The sequence below is a fragment of the Manis pentadactyla genome, chromosome 8 (genome assembly GCF_030020395.1).
Source record: "Manis pentadactyla isolate mManPen7 chromosome 8, mManPen7.hap1, whole genome shotgun sequence".
Taxonomy (NCBI): Eukaryota; Metazoa; Chordata; class Mammalia; order Pholidota; family Manidae; genus Manis; species Manis pentadactyla.
Window position 1 is genome coordinate 58,276,085 of NC_080026.1, and position 21,210 is coordinate 58,297,294.

Consider the following 21,210-nt stretch of genomic DNA (forward strand, 5'->3'; position numbering starts at 1 on the left):
AAGTTCTTCATAAAGATACTATTTAGTAGCATCAATGGCAAATAGTTTTATGGATTAGTGGCACCAAGACAAAAATACCTACAGACAGGAAAAACTTTATAAACACATTTGTGTCATTTTGGGTGTGAAATCGGTGATGAAAAGATGGACAGTGACTGTTTCAGTCCCTTAGAATTAAACATCTAATTTGAAAGGTCGAATGGCATTTGCTTGGATGACATAGAATGGCTCCTAATTGATTTGTAATATCTATACAAAGCTTGTTATAACTTTAAAGTGAGATTTTTAAATATCTGGTAATTTAGTACAAAAGTAAGTATAAATGCTAACTTGTGATTCTTTCTTTTAGCATAATAGTTTTTATGTGAGTTTTGAAGATGCCTTTCCAAATCACTTTTTTCCACTTGATTGAAAATTTCTCATCATAATTTCTAACAAATAAAACATTACTAACATCTCTAATAACTGTATGCATTCATAGATTTAAAATGCCATCAAGCTAATTTCTTAAATTTGTCTATTATGATGAATCTGTGTAGTGATAACAATTAGAGTAATGAACAGTTGACATGAATCATTTTACAGGTGATCTGATAACTTGGGAACTTCAAAACAATTGTATATATCATAGCAGTCATTTTTTTTTTTAAAGGACTTAAAGCCCAGTAATATAGTAGTAAAATCAGACTGCACTTTGAAGATTCTTGACTTTGGACTGGCAAGGACTGCAGGAACTAGTTTTATGATGACACCTTATGTAGTGACTCGCTACTACAGAGCACCTGAGGTCATCCTAGGAATGGGCTACAAAGAAAACGGTCAGCAAACACTATTTACTTGAATTACTGTTCTGACTTACTTTTTATGAGATGTCTTATGTAAATATTTAAAAAGCTGAAGTGCATAGAGTTATATGCATATCACCGTTTGAAATGTTTATCAAGAGTTTGAAAGTAACTATAAGTTTTGTCATAAATGTTTGCAAAAACTTGGGGCCCCTATTTAATACAAATACATAGCCATCAATATTGAATAAAGAATTTGTTGCCTTGGCCCCTGAAACAGAATACTGGCATTTGCTTATCTGTAACTTGAAAATTAACATTTCTAACAGGGCCTCAAGGAAGTGTATGGTGGACTGACTGTTTATCTTTAGTAGTCATTCTAGTTTGCATTAGTGGTATTTGCACGTATTTCCAATACCCCATGAAAATAAAGTTAATAGCAGTAGCCCTTAATGTAAAATTTAAGACCTACAGTGAGGCCATTCTGCAAAACTGATGGATAATTAATTAAGGTGACCTTTTGGAGGAAATAATGTTGCTTCAAAGCTTTTTGTCCAGGCTTTAAGAAATGGCATTATTTTGTATGAGTTTAGTCAATTATATGTATCAGCATTAGAATCAAGGTTGAAGGAAATTATCAGGCATGTATTTAATGAATTTTTTTTAATTATATACATTTATATTTAAGAAGAAATTTTGTTGAATCTCAGACATTTAGGAGATGAGTTAAGTCTGTGCAGGATTTTATTGATTTAAATGATAACTTTGTAAATGTGGTAACTTCACTCACAATATTCCCTAGAATAGGAGCTAGATTTTTTTTCTAGCAAGAAACCTAGAACAGCCGTTTACTTTGAATCAGAATAGTACTAAGTCAGTCTTCAAGATTCTATTTATAAAAGACAACATTGAACTGAGTGAGGGTTTTAGCTTGATTTCCTTTTCTTTTCTGAGCTAATTAAAAACAAATACTTTAAACATTTACTGTTATTCTTTTGTCCTTAAATAATATGCTGTTCTGTTTTCTTACTTTCTATCTAAAATTGCTTTACACTCTGTAGTATCCAGTGAGCTGGATTTAGCTATATATTAGATTCTCTTTTTGAGAATTAATCTTTCAAGTGACTAGGTTGCTTCTACATTTGCTGTACAACCACTGATTGTCACAAATATTGTATAATGTGTCACTCAGTAGCCTATGAATGTGATCTTGGGAGATAATTCCCCATTGTCAATTAGCACCAAGAAAAACCATCATATAAAGAATTGACATGCTTTCCTATGTTCGATAAGAATTATGTAGATCAGTCACCTTATTGCCTTTTTTTGCCCCAGGAAACTGAGTCAAATGTAATGCTTAATCATACTACATTAGCCAGCAAGGTTAAATGTAAGAACTTCTTTTAGTGACACCCCTCCATCCCTGCTTCCCACCCATTCCCACCTGTTTTAACAACATTGTTTTATCTTTTATTGGAAGCCACCTCAAAGCTTTTTGGAAAGTGTGATATAATGGAATATATTTAAACTGCCTTATTAACAGACTGAGCAGTTAGACCCTTTAAAACTACTTTTATGTGTGAACCAGGGTTATTATGTCCTGAAAAAGTCTTCAAAGACCTTGAAGATATCTTCTCTCATGCTTGCAGCTTTCAAAATTCTGTTTAAAAATGTGTTTTTCTTAAGATTACCTACACAAGTTCTGTCCTAGATTTAAATATTAAATTTTATATTTATATAAATTAGATTTAATATTTAAACATTAAATTTCATATTTATATAAAATATATTTAATATTTTGCTACCTAATAGTAAATATTAAAGCCTGCCATTCTCTATAAAATCTATAGGGAAATTTTGTTGTAGTAGATTTTTGCCGAACTCTGGAAAAAAATTTTCACTGATATATGAATATTACCTTTAATTCTAAAATTTATCCTTAAAAGTTGAACCATACCATAAATATAAAAAGATTAGTATGTATCTTAATATGAAATTTTAGAGAAACGTAGTTTCACAGGATTTCCCAAATGTATTCCCTGTTTAGCTTGTCAGATTCTGTGATGAACTGGCAGTCTCCTCATGAGTGAGTGTATTAGAAAGTATAGACTTTGATTTCCTAAGTTTTCCAGCATGGATGAAGGGTGTATCTTTCTCTAACATCCATTCCTACCATTTTCCTCTTTTGCAAAATCTTACAGAATTTGGGTCTTCAAACTTGAAAAATGCAAGTTTCTAAGGCTTTCCTTTTTTAAATTTCTCATTCTACCCCTCTTCTATTAAACTGTAAGCACATTTTTTTAATTGAAGTATAGTTGACATACTGTATTAGTTTCAAGTGTACAAGATAGTGATTCAATATTTATATACATTACAAAGTGATCATAATAAATCTAGCTACATACTTCTCTTTTTATCTGATTTTCAGACTCACAAATATAAAATGTCAGGGTGTATTGTTTAATGAAACAGGTAGAGATCCCCAAATTGAACTTCTGTGTCTAGCAGATTCTTTATGGGATTGGTTAGAACTGTTTAAAGCTGATGAGGGTCAGTAAGCCAACTAGGAGACTCTGCAGATAATAAACTGTGGGAACTTTCAGACTATATCCAGCAAACTTTGGTTAACTTCTTAAACCAAAAGCAGTTTGGTTCTATGGGTTTAAAAAACTTTTGGGGGACAAGCATGAAATACACTTCTTTCACTAAGTTTTCTTAACTGATTGTTTGTGTACTTGCTCCTTTTGGGATAGGAGGGTAAATGTAGCATGATATTACCAAGAAAACAAATGACTTTCAACTCAAATTAAACAGCACTTCTCAAATAAATTTACAAATTCCAGTTTAAAAATTTCTGAAGAGCTTTAGATTAACTTTTTAACTAATTATTCATAGGAACACATTCTTATTGTTAAATATTTTAATATACTAGATTATTTCTGCTCATGCCTTTTTCTTTTATTTGACTTAAAGAGAGAGTAATGCACAGTTGAACTTCAGCATAGTATCAAAATTTTATTTTTTTTACTTTTTTCTACCTTATGTACATTTTCAGCCTTATTTACAAAGTTTGTGCTTGATTCTATTTTATATTTTATAAACAAATTTTCAGGGGCAAAATGTATATATTTTTTAATTATGTGATTTCTGTGCATAGCTCTCACTTTAAAATTAGATATATAGTTAAAAGGCCACACTTCATGTTTGCTTTTGTGAATCAAGCCTTTTGAAAAATGTTTTGTGTTTTAACTTACTCCATTAGCTAAAATTCAAATCACTTCTTTTTGTGGTGTTTTGCAGTTTTTATATAATGCAGTCATATTATGCTTCTTTGATTTTAACGACCTTTTGCTTTGCTTTTCCTTCTTTTGTGCTGCAAACATATAGTGGATTTATGGTCTGTGGGGTGCATTATGGGAGAAATGGTTTGCCACAAAATCCTCTTTCCAGGAAGGGACTGTATCCTTGTGCTGCTGCAGCAGTTTAATTAGTTAGATGACAAACTTCGTATGTTCTGTAATGAAAATGAGTATGGTATGTTCATACATATGGGTTTTTAAAAACAGACGTAAAGTTTGTGCCTGTTATGGTTCAAAAATTGTTGAGATAAGTAGCTGAAATATTTGTAGGCTGCATCTGGCAGTAGGACATACAGTCTCTGCTGGTAGTTAGAGCACATTCACTGTCACTCATTTTTATTTTATACTGCTTTCTATGATTTTGAAGTATACATGGTGTGTGTTATTTTTTTTAATGTTTATATATTTTTTTTATTTTAACCAAAATCTTTATGTTAATGTCATTGCATTTTGTTTTCAGTTGACATTTGGTCAGTTGGGTGCATCATGGGAGAAATGATCAAAGGTGGTGTTTTGTTCCCAGGTACAGATCGTATCCTTATCTTTGGCCTAAAATGTAGTTTCTAAAGGTCAAAATGTATAACAGCATTTCAGCTTGGTGTCAGGTATTATGTACTTTGTCTCTCCCTAATAATAAGGTATTGTTAAATTACTCTTTCAAAATACCACCTGCTATTTGACATAGACTTTCCTTTCCCTCATTTATTGTTTCATATTAATTCTGACAACTTATCAAGTTAATTATCCACAATTACTTGCTGGCTTTGAGTTGATTTATTTAACCTAAATCAAAAATCATGGCTTGCATTAAAAATTTCTAATAATTATACACTTAAGTAAGTCTGGATGTACTTAGGAGTTAATCTTAATTTTGGAGTGGTCTATTGCTTCTGGTCACCCTTTTATTTTGTGTCTTGTCCCCTGCTACCTCCTTTTTTTGTTAATGTTTTTTGTGTTTTGTGTCTTTCAGTTGTTGCATTATTCAACATAACATACTAATCTTTTCATTTGAGAATTTCAGCAGGAATAGTTTTATATGGTGATGAGTAGATTTGGGTTCATGCTTTTTGTTCATCTGACTTCTTTTAATATTTAACAGTGATTTGTTTTGTGTTTACCAGCTAGTAACACTTAGAATTGTTTTAGGAGGAGGAACGCAAAGAGCCATGCACTGGGTCACAATAAGAAAGTTACAAGTCTTAGTCAGCAGGGAGGACTTGGACTATAAAGACTAGGAAGAGTGACAAGGGAATCCTAACCTTACAGCTTACCAGAATACTGCCATTTTCTTGAGTTTCAGACCTTTGAAAAATTTTTATTAACATAAACTAAACTAAGAATGGCAAAAGAAAATGCCACTTTTACCAAAGCCATCATTTTTATTGCTACTGGTTATTTTCTATTAGTGTAGAAAACTCTCAAAAATGCAGGATAGATTATAAAAGATATTTCTTGTCCTTTAGTAAACTCACATTTTCTGATAAGCTAGAAGGAAAGGCAAATTTTATAGTCTAGAATTGTGTACAGTTTTTATTTAGAATCCTTGTAAGTATTCATTATTATTCTTTGAGTCACTGTCATTTGCATTTAGAGTTTGTGAGTTTAAACTTCCATTTTTAAGGTAAAATCAGTATTAGTAGACACACACACACATGTACACACACACACATATACACACACTCTGAATAACATTAACAAAGCTTGTTTATTGATCCTTTCTGTCTACCTACAGTCATTGCCTTTTGCAAGGTGGCTGTAAGATAAAGATTTATAACTGCCATATTCTTTCTTAGGATTTTTTAAATTGCTATTTTCGTGTTATTTTAATATGGATATGACTAATGTGTCAAACATTAGATACAGAGTATTTTTCTTAGCTACTTGATATTAGATATTGATCAGTGGAATAAAGTTATTGAACAGCTTGGAACACCATGTCCTGAATTCATGAAGAAACTACAACCAACAGTAAGGACTTATGTTGAAAACAGACCTAAATATGCTGGATATAGCTTTGAGAAACTCTTCCCTGATGTACTTTTCCCGGCTGACTCAGAGCACAACAAACTTAAAGGTATTCTTTATAAATATGTATATTTAATCCCATTTTAGGGTTGTGTATGTGAGTGTATGTTCATGTTCTTATGGGACATAACCTTGTTATCTCTGGATGATTGAACAAAGTTGAGGTTTTAGTTATTTTTTTCTGTAATTTTATATTTTTTAATCACATGTATGACCCAATTTTATAGTAAAATTTATTCTTTTTAAAATATAGGTTTTAATAAATAATTTCAAGTTTCTGAAATGTATTGATAATTTAAAAACCTTTATGAGGTAAATGTACATTAACATTATTTTTGCAGCCAGTCAGGCAAGGGATCTATTATCCAAAATGCTGGTGATTGATGCATCTAAAAGGATCTCCGTAGATGAAGCTCTCCAGCACCCATATATCAATGTCTGGTATGACCCTTCTGAAGCAGAAGCTGTAAGTTCTGTTTTTTAATGTTTGAAGAATATTTTGCACTCTTAGCATTAGAATTAAAGTTAGGTTTGGAGGAGACATTTTAATTTAAATTAAAATGTGGTGGTCTGATTATGAATGAAAAGTACCTTAAGTTAATGAGCATAGCCAAGCAACCTCTACACAAAATAGTTTATCCCACTTTTTCTTGCCTTCTTGCCTTGGTACCTATCTGATCCACTAGAATGTTGAGCACTTTGGGAAAACATCTTAACTTAGTTATAAATCACATTTTAGCACAAAGCATAGCACAATTCTGTGATATAAATAAAATGTGACAGTTACAAAAACTGGAAGAAAAAGAAAAAGATGTTTAAACATATTTTTTCTTGTCATGAAGGAGTCTTCCAAAACTAGAAAGCTAGTCTCTCTACATAAAGGTTGGTGATTAATCAGTCTTGGTCTAATGATTGTATTTTTACAAGCTTTCTGTCTGATTAATGTATAATCATAAAGAATTCATCTACTTCCAGTAAGCTGACTCAGTCACGGTCGCCTTGTGTCTTTCAGCCACCACCAAAGATACCTGACAAGCAGTTAGATGAAAGAGAGCACACGATAGAAGAGTGGAAAGGTGACGATAATCAGATTATTAAAGATGAAATGGAAAGTGCTTCTGGGTGTTTGTGTTAGGGGAATTGAAAATATTTTCTCTTTCTCATAACTGATTATTTCGTAATACGATTATTACTATTTTTACAAAAGTAGAAAATGTCTCCTGTTCTTCCTGATTTAGTCCTAATCTTTCATGTTCCCCACTCCAGGCAGACACATTAGTGCTTTCTGGAATGTTATGTTCCTCTATAGTCTACAAATAGACAAACATGTGTCTGTTGTCTCCCCTTCCCTCCCACTGTTTTAATCACAAATGGTTGTATACTGCGCACATTTATTTTGTTGCTCTAATAGTGTATCTTAGAAGTTATTTTATCTTGTTCCATATATCTGGCTCATTTAGTTTAATAAATGATTTGTGTTCTGCTATATGGCTGGGTCACAATTTCTGTATTCATCTCCTTGACAAGCATTTGTGTTGTGTTCAGTCTGTTGTCACAGACAATTCTGCAATGTTCTTGTGAACATGTGAGAACATGCCTTTAAGGAAAATCCTATAAGATTTGCTGGAAAAAAAAAAAAAAGATTTCCTGGGCTGAAGAATATTTTTCAATTATAGTTGACCCTTGAGCAACATGGGTTTGAACTGCACAGGTCCACTTATTCACAGACTTTTTTCAATAAATATTGGAAGATTTTTTTGGAGATTTGTGACAATTTGAAAAAAAAGATTTTCCTTTCTCTAGCTTTATTGTAGGAATACAGTATATAATACATATACAGAATATATGTTAATTGACTCTTTATGTTATCAGTAAAGTTTCTAGTCAACAATAGGCTATTAGTAGTTAAGTTTGGGGGAGTCAAAAATTATATGTGGACTTTTCAACTGCAAAGGGAGTAGGTGCTCCTGACCTCTGCAGTTGTTCACGGGTCAAGTGTATTTCCAAAGTACTCTCCAAAGAAATTTTAGCAGTTTACATGTCTATCAGCATCATAAAGAAAATATCTGTTTTATCCCTACCCTCACCTACAGAATGAATGAGTTATTAATTTTTGCAAGTCTTATATATAGTAGTTTTATTCTGTGAATGTGAACATTGATAATGCTGTGACAATCATGGAGATGTTAAAAGTTTTCTTTCTTTAAAAGATTCCCTGGGACCTTTGGGCCAGGTAATTTTTAGAGCTTGCTTACCTCTATTTGTGTTTTTGTCATTTAGTGTTTTGACCATTTTTGTAGCTATGTGACTCTTTAGGTAAGTCACTTGACCCCTTTTTTTACTTGATCAGAAAATGGAGACAGACAACATGTTATTAACAGCAAAGTGCTTAAATTCTAGGAAGGCAAAAGGGACTGGAGAGGTGTAAACTTGCACAGGTAATCCATCTATAAATTTATCTGGGAGGCTTGAAGTTGACTCTTTTTTCATAGGAATAACCAGAGTTTAATCTTCTCTGAGTTGACTGAGAGACATGTAGTTAGACTCTGTAGAGCCCACAAGATTTGTAGAATTGGGTAGAACCTAGTGTATCTGTTTATGTAATAAGTAATATACAAGGATATAACTGTGGACCAGCATACATATTACAATATCCACCTGATATTTTTATATATCACTACATTTACAATAGACATTTATAGTATTTCTTACATTCTGAATAGGCCACCAATTGTAAAATACACCATTGTGTACCACTTAGAAAAATAAAATGCTGCTTAGTTACACTGCTCCATTTATTATAAGATGCAACCCAATTTCAGAAATAATAAACTGTGAAAGAAATACATCTTCAAATTAGTGAAACATAGCCTTTTTGTTTGTGGAAGGATGTGTCTGGGATTTTTTATTGCTTTTAGACATGTTTACTTTTATTCTGTATATTTTTCTCCTAGCCTCAAGTGCAATAAAGTTAATTACTCACACGTTGCCTTTTTCAATGTCTTCTCAAGAGTTTAGCATCATAACAGAAAAGTCCATTACCACAGCCATTAACTACAGATTACTTCTCCTAGCTAGTACTCTTAATTAGTTTTTAAAAAGGTTCTTCTGCCTTAATCCCTTTTCACAAAGGGGTACTCGTTTTCTATCTCTCCCTTTCAATCCTACTGTCTACAATGTTTATCATTCCTTTTTGTTTCTTTAAAGAAAAGCATCTTCCATTCTTTCCTCTAGCTAGACTTTCTGTTCTTCTAGACCCAAGAAGGCTACCTTAGCAAGCAAACTTAGGTGTGTCTAGCTTATATTTGTCCCAACATATCCACTTATTTTACCTTACTACCAACATAAATGTTGTCATACCCTGTAACCAGAGATTATTATTAGAAGTTTAAGGGATTGCAGACTCCTGAAATTCTGTGCAACATTTCTTGCTTGTACATTTTTCTCAGAAGAGGGTTTATTGCTTTTATGTAATTCTCAAAGGATTCCATGACCCAAAGAAGAAGATGAGTATTGTCAATGTAGCATCCACCAAAAGGAAGGCTCTTCTTAAGTAGACGTTCAGTCTCACAAGGCACATTACACTTGACATCAGGATCATTTAGAGTAATACAGGGCAGGAGGCACATAGACTGGCAGGGCAGCCCCAGTTCTCTCTCTCCAGCTGGAACAGTCCTCTGACAGCAGTCCATCCACTGTCTAGAAGCCTAGTAAGAGCACACAGTTCCCATGGAGAAATCTTGACAATGATAGCATGTCATGCTTCATCTCATAAGGAGTTGAAGTGTAGCTACCTGTTTCTTTTTCTTTAATAAAAATATATTCCATTCTAATTAAAGAAGTTCCATACACTCTTACATTTCAGTCTTTCAACAGATACCTAGGTAAGCACCTAAAGTGTATCAGGTATTATATCAGGGCTCAGGAAATATAAGCTAATGACACAAATGTGATTCAAGCTTTCATTGAGACAGAATTAAACAATAATTTGTCCATAGTACAGAATGATCTGTGGTATGATACGGTGTAATACAAAGTGCTGGTGGAGTAGAAAAAATTAAGCCTCTACCTCGCTCTATCCTTAATCCAACTTTAGGGACAGTAGTTATAGCAAAGATGTCGTTTCTTTCAATATAATTTGTGGTTCAGGATCAAGAAATTGTTAACACCTTTGACTCTTAGGCTGATATTTATGGACACTGCTGTTGTAAGGACACTATTCAAAGTACGTAATGCATGTAAAATTCTTCTACTCAGAACATACATACCATGTGAGATTGGCTCTCACAAATTGAAAAGTTGGTTTTTGTTCACCTCTTTTTCAGAATTGATATACAAAGAAGTTATGGACTTGGAGGAGAGAACCAAGAATGGAGTTATACGGGGGCAACCCTCTTCCTTAGGTTGGTTACAATATAAGCTTGGTTAAGATTACAGTTTACTTCTTGTAAATCCCAGTGAGGAAACCTGCACCTTTTTCCATATCTACTACCATTATTATTCAAAGTTTAATAAGTATAAGGAATACAATTTGAGTGGTTAAATCTGAAAGCACTGGTACACTGATATTTTACATCATACTAAAATACCGATAACTGACTTTATAAAAAATGCACATCTTTTTCTAAGATACTAACATTTCATCGAAGAATAGAAACTTAAGACTTTTTTTTTATTGGCATTGTCTTAAAGAAGAAATTTCTTGCAATTCAACATACTTACTTTTCTATGAGTTTAACTGTTTAGATAAATAACTAAGGCTTCATTAAAAAAATTGGTATGAGTGATACCAAGTTACAATCTTTCTCACTTAGGTATTTTTGATTTGTTGAACTAAATCTGTAACATTAAAACTTCCATTAGAAAATGTCCTAAGAGGAAACTGGTTTGCAGGAGTTAAACATTTTCTTTTATCAGAAGCTCATCTTTTATTTAATGTTAATACTTGTAAAAGCATAAAGAATTAAGCAGAAAAATTAATGATGGTTAACACGTGCATATTAAGTACATACTACTGACAGACCCTGTGGTTTATGTGCTTTATTTCATTCAACCCCCAGGTCCCAAGGAAGGGATTATTATGCATTTTACAGATGAGGAAATTAAAGTTCAGAAAAATTAAATGATGTAAGATTACAAATCTATTATGTAGAAAAGCTAATATTTGAAGACATGTTTATCAGTAACTTAAGAGGGCATGGTTTTTCTAGCATCCCATGTGAGCTCTGGCTGGTAGCAGAGGCTCTGTCTTTGGAGGTTAGGACAGTTTTGTGGAAGAGATGAAATTTGAACTGAGCCTTAAAGACTAACTAGTGTTTCAAGCTGCCGATAGGTCTTGAAATCGAGTAAAACTATGCCATTTTAATCATCCTTCTAAAACTCATCTACAGTCTCAGAAAAACAATTAGATATCACATCTAGTATCTTGTTTATGGGTAAGATTTTTTTTAACCACAAGTTTCAGGTGCCCATTTTGTTGTACTATAAACATATATTTGTTTAAATAATTTTTGTGGTTTCCTGTGACATTTTTAGTTTTTTTAATTTTTTTGCTTTTTAAATCCTTGGTCAGAAATGCAACCTTCTAAATTATAATATAGATCTTGTTGAAAATATAAATCGGTTTCAACAGTTTTTACCTACTGAACAAAAGCTATGTTATAAATACTTCAATGGCTGAGTTAATTAGCTTTACATTGACATAAATATGTATTTATATTTTAGCATACTGTGATAGTGAATAGCACATTCTAAATGTCAAATGTTTGAGTAAGCCCAATTATTTAATGAGATAGAGCAGTGTTATTTGTTCTTACTAAGTGAAGAATTTGGATGCTGGACAACACTTGACTGGTTACAAAGTAAGTCAGTGGAAAGGACAGGACTGCAGGTTTCTAGACATTTTCTGGGTTCTCAGTTAAACAGCATGTAGAGAAGAGTATTAGTAAATGAAGCTGTTATAAAAATATTCAGTTCTTGATTATATACAAAAACAGAAGAAATAGTCTTTGACAAATCAAAATGTCAGATAATCACAATACCATTTTGATTTGATTTTTTAAAATGAAATGTATTATTTTGCCCACTGAATTGACTTCCTATCTTTATTTTGGTTTGGCTAATATGAAAATTTTACATGCCTTTAAGTGCATAGAGACTAACCTGAGAGAGGGAAATGACCCAGATGACTGAAATTAAAGATTTTCCATATTACTGCTTTTCAGATATTTAAAATTTTACTAGATTCCTTTAAAGTTCAGAGAAAAACAAGTATTTTTCTTTTCTTAGGTATTTGATTTTCAGATTAAAAAGTTAATAGCTAATTATGCATTTAACAGTTTTTTTATGAAGAAATTTGGACAAAGTGAAATTTGGATAAAAAATAGAATCATGGAAAAATATATTTGTGGAACCCTTTTATGATTTGAACATGTAGTGCAGATGTTTGAAGCTAGCCATGATACTCTTTAGTCAGAACAGGAGTCTTCTATAATGTCATGTGGACTGAACTTTAGAAAGTACAGTATCTTCCTCTCACTCTGTCTGGGAACCTAATGGGCCTTTCTCAGGTCTAGAAGGTCCTCACATTTCTCCTGTTGTCCCATCTGTCAGGCCTGGAGTGCTCAGTCTGCTTTACTTTCCCATCTCATTTCCCATCACCTGCTCTGGCCCTTGTAGTTCTATTCTTTTTTGTCTTCCAGTGCCCTCCCCAGAGCCCAAAAGATTTGCCTCTTCCCATTTCCTTGGCTCTTACCTTGTTGGATTTGAAGGCAATCTCTTAGAGGACCTTTCATATTAAAGTGTTTTATTGTTTGTCATTAGATAAGAGTGGATGGATAATTTCAACCAGGTTGGATTTGAAGGCAATCTCTTAGAGGACCTTTCATATTAAAGTGTTTTATTGTTTGTCATTAGATAAGAGTGGATGGATAATTTCAACCAGTGAGATGCTGGGTTCTGAAGCATAGGTTTTCAACTTGCTTTAGTTTTAGCATCATTGAGCACCTGAAACTCACCCCTAGAAATTCTACTTATTACTCATTTGGAAATGATCATCTTTATTCCATGAATGTGTTCTTAAAAACTTTTGTATAACTTGCATTATTTAACATACTCAAATTTGGAATGACCCTTATTTTGTGATCATGTAGTTCAATAATACTTGCTTAGTGCATGAATCACCCTTAACATACTCCCCATCTCCCCACCAGTATCATTCCCTCTGCCTTCCTGACCCAACCCTCTTAAAAGGATTTTTCTATAGGGTAAGTATTCCTATTTTTTAAATTGAGGAAATGCTTGTTAGGCTCTACTTTTGGTAAAGGAAACAGTCTTTCCCCATTTAATCTATTTAATAAGTCCATGTTTGCATTTTTCAAGTATTCATTAGACTGGAAATAACAAGACATGAGTTTATTTAGGGCCCTTGAGTGACCCTCAGCTAAACTGGAACAGTTGAACTACAAACCCTTCCAATTAAAATTATTTTAGTCTTTGTCTTGGCTTTTGCTTTAAAACAAGATGTACTAGAAGTATTGTTTGGACTTCACAGTGAGAAGACATCATAAATCATTTTGTATTAGGGCAGTAACTTTAAATAAAGTTAAAACTTATGGAGTCATACATCCCTTTGAGAACCTGTTTTCAACAAAATGCAATAGGTAGTTTTACATGTATTAATATTATTCACACACGCCCTGAAGCCAATTCATTAATCTTAATTATTTTTAAATGTGGCTTGGACTTAAGAGTTCCTGACCCAAACTGAAAAGCAAATTTGGGGGAAGGACCAGATTCCAGGTTTCCAGACATTTTCAGAATCTTCACCTCATAAATTGGAATGGAAGAGTTTGTAAATTAGCATTGTATTGAATGTCACTTGTGTTCATTTTTAGTGGGCCTTTTAAAGCCAAGAGAAACATTGACCACTGATGGGAATCAGTACAGCACAAGTAGCTGGGCCTGCGACTCTGTCTGCAACTGATGTGCCGCTCTGTTTCTCATAGCGCAGGTGCAGCAGTGACCAGCGGCTCTCAGCGCCCATCATCAGCATCATCTGCCAATGATGTGTCTTCAATGTCAACAGACCCGACTTTGGCCTCAGATACAGACAGCAGTCTGGAAGCGTCAGCTGGACCTCTGGGCTGCTGCAGATGACTACTTGGGCCTTGGGGCGGGTGGCGGGAGGGATGGGGAGTTGTTTAGTCATTGATAGAACTACTTTCAAAACAATTCAGTGGTCTTATTTTTGAGTGATTTTTCAAAAATGTAGAATTCATTTTGTAGTAGAGTAGTTTATTTTTTTTTTATTTCAAGTGATGTAATTTAAAACTTAAGTTGTTTTAAAACAGCAACAAAACTGAATTGTATTTTTGCTGTAATTAACTATAATGTAAACCTAATTATTTTATCATGTTTTAAAATTTTTGAATATTTGCTTTATCTTATGCTGCTGATTTATTTTTTTTTACTAAAATTTGTAAGATTTTGTTTATCAAAGCATCTATTATGTGGTGACTTGCCTATATCATGAATTATTTAAGATTTTTATAGTTTTTTTTATTAGAATTTATTTCAGATGTTTTGTTCATGATGCTATCCTTCAGGGTTATGTACTTATCAATGAAATAACCCCAGAGGAATGAGGGAAAATAACCTGTAACCAGTTATATTCAGGAATAACTACTGTAAGTGATGAACGTGTTAAAAAACCTCCGATATTTGCTACTTGGCCATCCTAATTTAGTTAACAACAGTTTGTAGGTAACCCCAAATGAACTTTGGCAAAAGGCCACCACCCAAATGGCTGAGTGACTCAGAGCATGTCTTCAAAGATGCTGGGCGTCTACCACCATCCTACTCTATACCCCCATTCCACTCAACCAAAAGTAAAGAGAACATGGTGTTTTCTGAAAATTTGTGGCTCAAGCTTATGATCACCTAAAGTCAAGAGGATATTTCATGAATAATACATTTCGATGCAAATAAACAAATGGTTCACTTGTACTAGCTATGAGCCTGTTTTTGTATATACTGAGTTAATGTACTCAGGCTGTAGGTCCCAGCAATCGTCTGGAGTCTAGTCTTCCCTTTACTGCAGCATTGGGCCCTTGGACCTTTCCAGTTTCCTATTCTAGTGTCAGTTGAGCACAGTTCTCAAGGTGTTTCTGGCCATTTGATTTTCCCTGTAGTATCATCATACTTATACTAGCTATCAGGAGGTTCCAAAGCTTACTTAGATTTCTGACGGTGATGTATTAAATGAGCAATATACCGTTCATCTGAAAATAGTAGCACACAGCCATATATAAGGTGTCATTTTCTAAGGTGTGTTTCTTCACATTGAGCAGAGCAGGCAGAAGTGGTTGTTACTCAGTCTGAGTCTTTTTGTTTTTTAAGACCTGATTTCCAATAAAACATGCAATGTGGATGTTGAGTAGTGTAAGAATGGTGCTGCTCCTGACGAGTGTATGTGTGTATGTTACCTGTTTACATTTTATATCTGCAGAATTATTTCTCTACAACTGGATTGTTCTTAAGTAAAGTATCATTGAAGTCTCATGATCTCTGAAATACATTATAATGCCTTAGGCACCTTTTATTATTTTGGGAACAAGAGGGAGTTCATGTAATGAATGGGAAAAGCATACTTACAGAAGTGACAAGGTTCTAGGCAGAAAGTCCACTGAAATTAATGACCAACAGGAGCAAGTACTGGTACAGCTCAGCACACGTTGTCTGAAAGTTTGCTTGGCATGTTGTTCATATACTTAGGCCAAAATTCCTTTTGAGTAAGGTATTTTAGGTCATTGTTAATGTGCAATATATAGAATTAAAGTACATTCGCTTTTTATATGCTTTGAAATATCAAGTCTGTTTTCGATTATATAAAGTCTTGATTTTTAGCCTCTTTTGAAGTTGTCAGCCTTTTTATCAATCTCTTTTCTACTCATACAACATGGTGCATTTATTAGGCAAATTAGAATTTGAGACTATAACACCTCTTGAAATGTAGAAATGGTTGGATTTACGATTTCAGCAGATTTGAGCATGAAATGTGTCCTTAGTTTATATTAGTTTGACAGTTAATTAGCTTTATTTTCTCTAGGATTATTTCACTATTGCACTTTAACAATTGGCATATTTTCAGAAGTTTCCCATATTTTATATAAGCCATGTCTATTGATAATAGATTTTGGTTAAGCAAGGAAAACAAGGTGTTCCTGCTGTATAATTTGTTTTAAATGCTAGCTCCCTCTTGCCAACCAGCTTGTTCTCAGTTCATTTAGAGAAAACTAACTTATTAGTTAATGTAGACTAAACTACTTAACAAATTCATTCCTGAAAACAAAGTCTGTTCGTTAAATGTTGTGTGCCCTAGATTTTTTAAATGTAATATCTAAGTACAACTTTCCCTCTTCTCTTAAATCTGTGAAGCTAAACATGTTACTGGCTCTTTTTAGTTTAGAAGCTTTTTGAACCTTTAGAACATCTTAAACATTTGTGGGGTCTATATTAAAGAGAAGTTACAAATAAGATTTCTGTCAAGTAGTACTTATATAAAGCCACCGAGCTTATAACTTTGTTTTTTTTAATTTTGCATACTTAACATGCCTGTCATCTTAACTGTTAGAAAATTATTTTGACTAAGATTGTTAACTTTGTAGGTTAGGAAGGAGACACTAATTCTTCCGCATACTTCTTCCTGGTTAGTATTTTGTTGCCATCTAACGTATAGTGACCATTTGTAAAATGTGTTGTTGGGATTGCTTAATTATAATATATATAAACAGCATCTCAACTCTTTCATACTGTTTCCTGAACAATTCTCATTTTGTCACATACTGTCAGCTGTGGTTTGTTCCTGGTATGCACTCTTCCAAGCTGGTAAAGGCACAGTGCCTCACACCAGATTGCACTAAGAAAAATGTCAGCCTCTTAAATGAGAAGGCTGCCACACACACCCCTTCACAGTACCAAGAAGCTTGATTGTATGCAAGGCCTTTTCGGTATTCTGTTCCATCTAATCCTGCTGTGTTGTCTAAAAAGATGAAGGTGAAGAGGGCATCAGTGTCTGATGGTGAAATCAGAAGCGGGCAAGTGAAGCTGTTTTCGGGGTTACAGATAAGACGTGGTTTACACTGTTGGCCCTATGTGCTACACAAGTGAAGACTTAACTACTCAGTGTTGCCTAGGCATATGCCTGTACAACATTTTGAGGTAAAAACATAGTCTGTTTCCAAAAATACTGTTGTAATTTGTCTGTGAGTGTTGTTCATTAGTCACACATTAGCTGTAGAGTCAATGCATGAAGCCCTGTGACCCTAGTAAACTTCTCTTAACTGTAGAAAAACCAGACACCACTGTTCTGTCATTAACAACCCTCTTAAATGTTGCCTTGTATGCTTTACATTTTAGTATACATTGTGTTTCTACAGATCTCTCTTAGGTTTTTCCTGAATCAGAAGAAAATTTTCCTTAATAGGAAGAAAGATGAAGAGTTAAGGGCATTGAAGCAGAAATGCATAGTTTGGGGTAAATTAGAAAACTTGTAAGGAAAACAAAAGTCCTAATTAATTGCAAACTGCTCTTCGTTAAGTGCTCTTAAGGAGAGTCTAGTAAGAGTAAAAGTTTCTGGCCACTTCTGGCTTAGATTCTTGTTACTGTAACTTTGAATATTACCTGTGGATTAGTTTTGAACAATGTTCTATTCTCACAATAACATACAAATTAAACTAGGCTTTTATTGAACTACCTCACACTGATTTTCTATGCTTTCCCAAGTAAGCTGTTGCCCTTACTGTTAGCTCTTAGAACTGAGTGTGAATTATGTGTGTTAAAAACCTTATAGCCAATGTTGACACAATACCAGTATGTAAAATACTGCTTCAGTAAGAGAGACACGTGTAAAATCTGTCACTGTATCTCAGATAATTGTGTTAGATGTGCTCGTCGGACATGATTACTGTCAGTTTTTGTAAGTAGAAACCTGCTTGTGATATCAGTCCATTCTTTACATTTTACAAAAAGGATAAATCTTAGTAAATTTTACGAAGAAATAAATTACTTTTGTAGGCCCAATATTTGGTATATTTTTGAGAAGCTCTTAATCTTTTAGCTGAATGATGAAGTTAAACTGAACTAGCTGTCTGCCTGGACTGTGACATCTATTTTCTCATTACAGTTTATCCTGTTCAGCAGGTTCTAAAACCTGAAACCTAAGTATGATAATTGACATTTTTATTCCTGTATGATGCCACTCCTTCTTTCCTCTTCCTTCCCTGTGTTCCGTTCCCTCTCCTCTCCTTTAGACAAAATGAAATGGGGCACTTTGTAGGGAATGCTGAGGTACTTGTTGTGGTTGACTCACTTGCACCCTGGTCATGAAACATGCACCCCTGGAGTGTAAACCATGTCATCTAGTATGTTAACTGGTTATAATATTTTAAATAAAAAAGAAAAAAGTGGTATGAAAATTATGAAAATAAGAGTTTTTTTCATTGAAAACAACACACACTTGTGGTAAAAAGTTGTTCTGGGTAATTTTAAGATTTCCTGTGGGTTGGAACAAAAAGGGTAATCCTAGGACCGGGTTCTTAGGCTTGGATTTTATACAGGTTGTGAAGAGCCTTACCTGTTGCTGGTTTTCTAGTTTATCTAGCCTTGAGTTTTCTTTTTGAAATCACTGGAGCAACTTTAAAAGAAATTGTCTTCAATGCCCTTAACCTAGTTCTTGGTAACCTATATGAGAGCGCAGGCATCATGGCTGCTTTGCAAAAATAATATCTGAAAAGGATCTGTATCAAAACAAATGAGATTAGCTTTGAGTGTGTTTCTGGCTTCTGCCATGCATATATTCTGCCTACACTGGGAAGGCTGCTATGTGGGTACCTGGTCATTCACTACTTAACATCCATCCTCTGTATGATGGCAATCCTCCATCTTGCCAGCTCTTGCTCCAAATAACCCTCGTATTCCTGCTGTCCCTGCCCCGCCTGCACTCCCACTTCCCTGCTCTGAGAGGACAAGCTGGGGGCAGGTCTTTCCCTGACCACTGCTGCTCCATTAGCAGATGCGGAGGTTTTGAAACCTGAAACCTCCACAAGAGCACTCTGCTTCACTGCAGTCATTGACGAAGCCTCCACTGACAGACGGGGTGATAGGAGCAGACAGCGAAGTGTTAATTTGATTTCCACCCAGTCATAATAATACCCCAGTGACACCAAAAAAGTGGAGTGGTTCATCCTTGTTAATCTAGGCCCTACATTTATTTAGTATAGTTGCTTAGAGGTCCACTGATGTATGGAAATGGAAATGGGTTTGTGCTGATACTTGTAGTTTACGTTTTTTTGGTTTTCACAGCTAATACACAACGCTTATGACTTCATTTGAAATTAATGATACTCCAAATATTTTGTAAATGTTAGGCCTCTAACGTTTGATTTCTTCAATGAATGAATGCGTATGTGTGTAAAACCCAGTGTTGGAAGCGAGGAGTGAAGAGACGAGTCAGCCTGACTGAGACGCTTAGAGGAGCACAGATCATGCTGAAAGGACCAGAGGGATTAATTAAAGGGAAAGAGAGGTTTGGCCAAGGGGGCATTTTCTGAGCCTCAGTAGAAGGAAGGTTTGGGGAGGAAGGGTATTCCCAGGCTAAGGGAAAGCCTAGGAGGTTCAAAAGTGCATGCACGGGCAAGGAATGAGGAGTGGCCTGGCACAGGTTGTGGGTACATGAAGAGAATACAATAAATGAGAGACAAGACTGAAAAGTTGAATGGAATTGAAATTTTGGAGAAATTGTCCTCATTTTAAAGGCAGTAGGAACTCGTAGTTTGTGAGAAAGAGTAGTAGTATGGCCAGACTTTTGTTTTAGGAGGGTCACTGACAGTGGGAACAAGTCTGGTTGGACTGGAGGTTGGTGACTGGGAAGCCAAAAACACTCAGTTGAGAGAGGTGAGATCCTTTTTGCGCAGTAAGGATGGAAAAGGGGACTCTAGCTGCCATTACATGGGCAGTTACCAAGATCCACATTTGGGGCTTAGGGAAGGTTTTGAGCCCTAGTAACTACGCAGCACACTGGGGGTTGTGCAGGGAAAAGACATCTTATACATTTTCCAGTTTGTACATCCCAGATGTATTCCTATTTGAAGAGTCCATGACAGAACAGACAGATGTCAGGTATGCATCAGCTTGCCACTTCATGTTTGGTGTGGGAGGAAAGGAATTGCTCTCCAACTGCCTGTAGACCTCCCCAGTCCTGTGGTCTTGTTCCCAGGGAGGACTGTGACATTCATTGTATGGCCTTTGCACCACTCTCATTAGTGTCACTGTGGACAGAGGAAAAGGTTAGGGATTCCTGTTGGATGTAACGTGTAAGTCTTTTAAGAATCACCTGGACAGGTGGGGTATAGTTTGGATCCCCAAGGACTGAGTGAGTGGGAAAGCAGTAGTAAAAAGTACTTTGAAAAGTTGGCAGGAAATCTAAAGAATTGTGATAATGTCTTGAGAAAGAAGAGGGGTAGACTCAGAACAGATTAAAAGGGAGAAGCTGGAAGCACATGTGCCTTGACAAAGTCCTGGCAAGGGTGGGACCTGCTGAGTCCTGTGGAGCCAGGTGAGCCTAAGTTCAAGATGGACAGTCTGGGTCATCTTGGCCAAGGCTCAGTGAGGTTGAGCCTGGCACTGCTGCTTCTGTCATGTGAGGCCAGGAGATAGTCTCTCACAGGACTGCTGTGATGTTAAATTTCGTGTGTCTTTTAGAGACAATCCATGTAAAGTAAATGTAATGGCTGATTTCAGCCTTGGAAAGCAATAGAAATGGTTTAAGATACAGAAGGATGTTGAAGAGAAAAGGAGGGATTCTATGCAGTATCACATCTGAGAACTTCTATACACTGAACTCCATCATCCCCAAAGTCCCAATCTTCACGTGTGTTGGTAAGAATGGCATCTCACTTGAGAGAAATGCCTCACATTCCATATTGATTTTTGTTGACCATTGCACACTGTGTTGGGTTCTAGCTCAAAATCATTGCCGCTGT

At 34.8% G+C, this 21,210-nt stretch overlaps 1 protein-coding gene across 6 annotated transcripts in view; it reads left to right on the plus strand.

The window, feature by feature from the left end:
- Positions 1–16,540, plus strand: part of MAPK8 (mitogen-activated protein kinase 8) — a 165,704-nt gene extending 149,164 nt beyond the window's left edge. For 4 of the 6 annotated variants that reach the window (XM_057505757.1, XM_036916587.2, XM_036916592.2 and 1 more), the window contains 7 exons: positions 653–818; positions 4,605–4,676; positions 6,036–6,218; positions 6,511–6,635; positions 7,182–7,245; positions 10,495–10,572; positions 14,181–16,540. In XM_057505757.1, the coding sequence (XP_057361740.1) occupies positions 653–818; positions 4,605–4,676; positions 6,036–6,218; positions 6,511–6,635; positions 7,182–7,245; positions 10,495–10,572; positions 14,181–14,326 (834 nt within the window). In that variant the 3' untranslated portion in view covers positions 14,327–16,540. Of the gene's footprint in view, positions 1–652; positions 819–4,172; positions 4,245–4,604; positions 4,677–6,035; positions 6,219–6,510; positions 6,636–7,181; positions 7,246–10,494; positions 10,573–14,175 lie in introns of all 6 variants that reach the window. The other 2 variants (XM_036916590.2, XM_036916591.2) reach the window with 2 other exon arrangements.
- Positions 16,541–21,210: the final 4,670 nt, after the last annotated feature.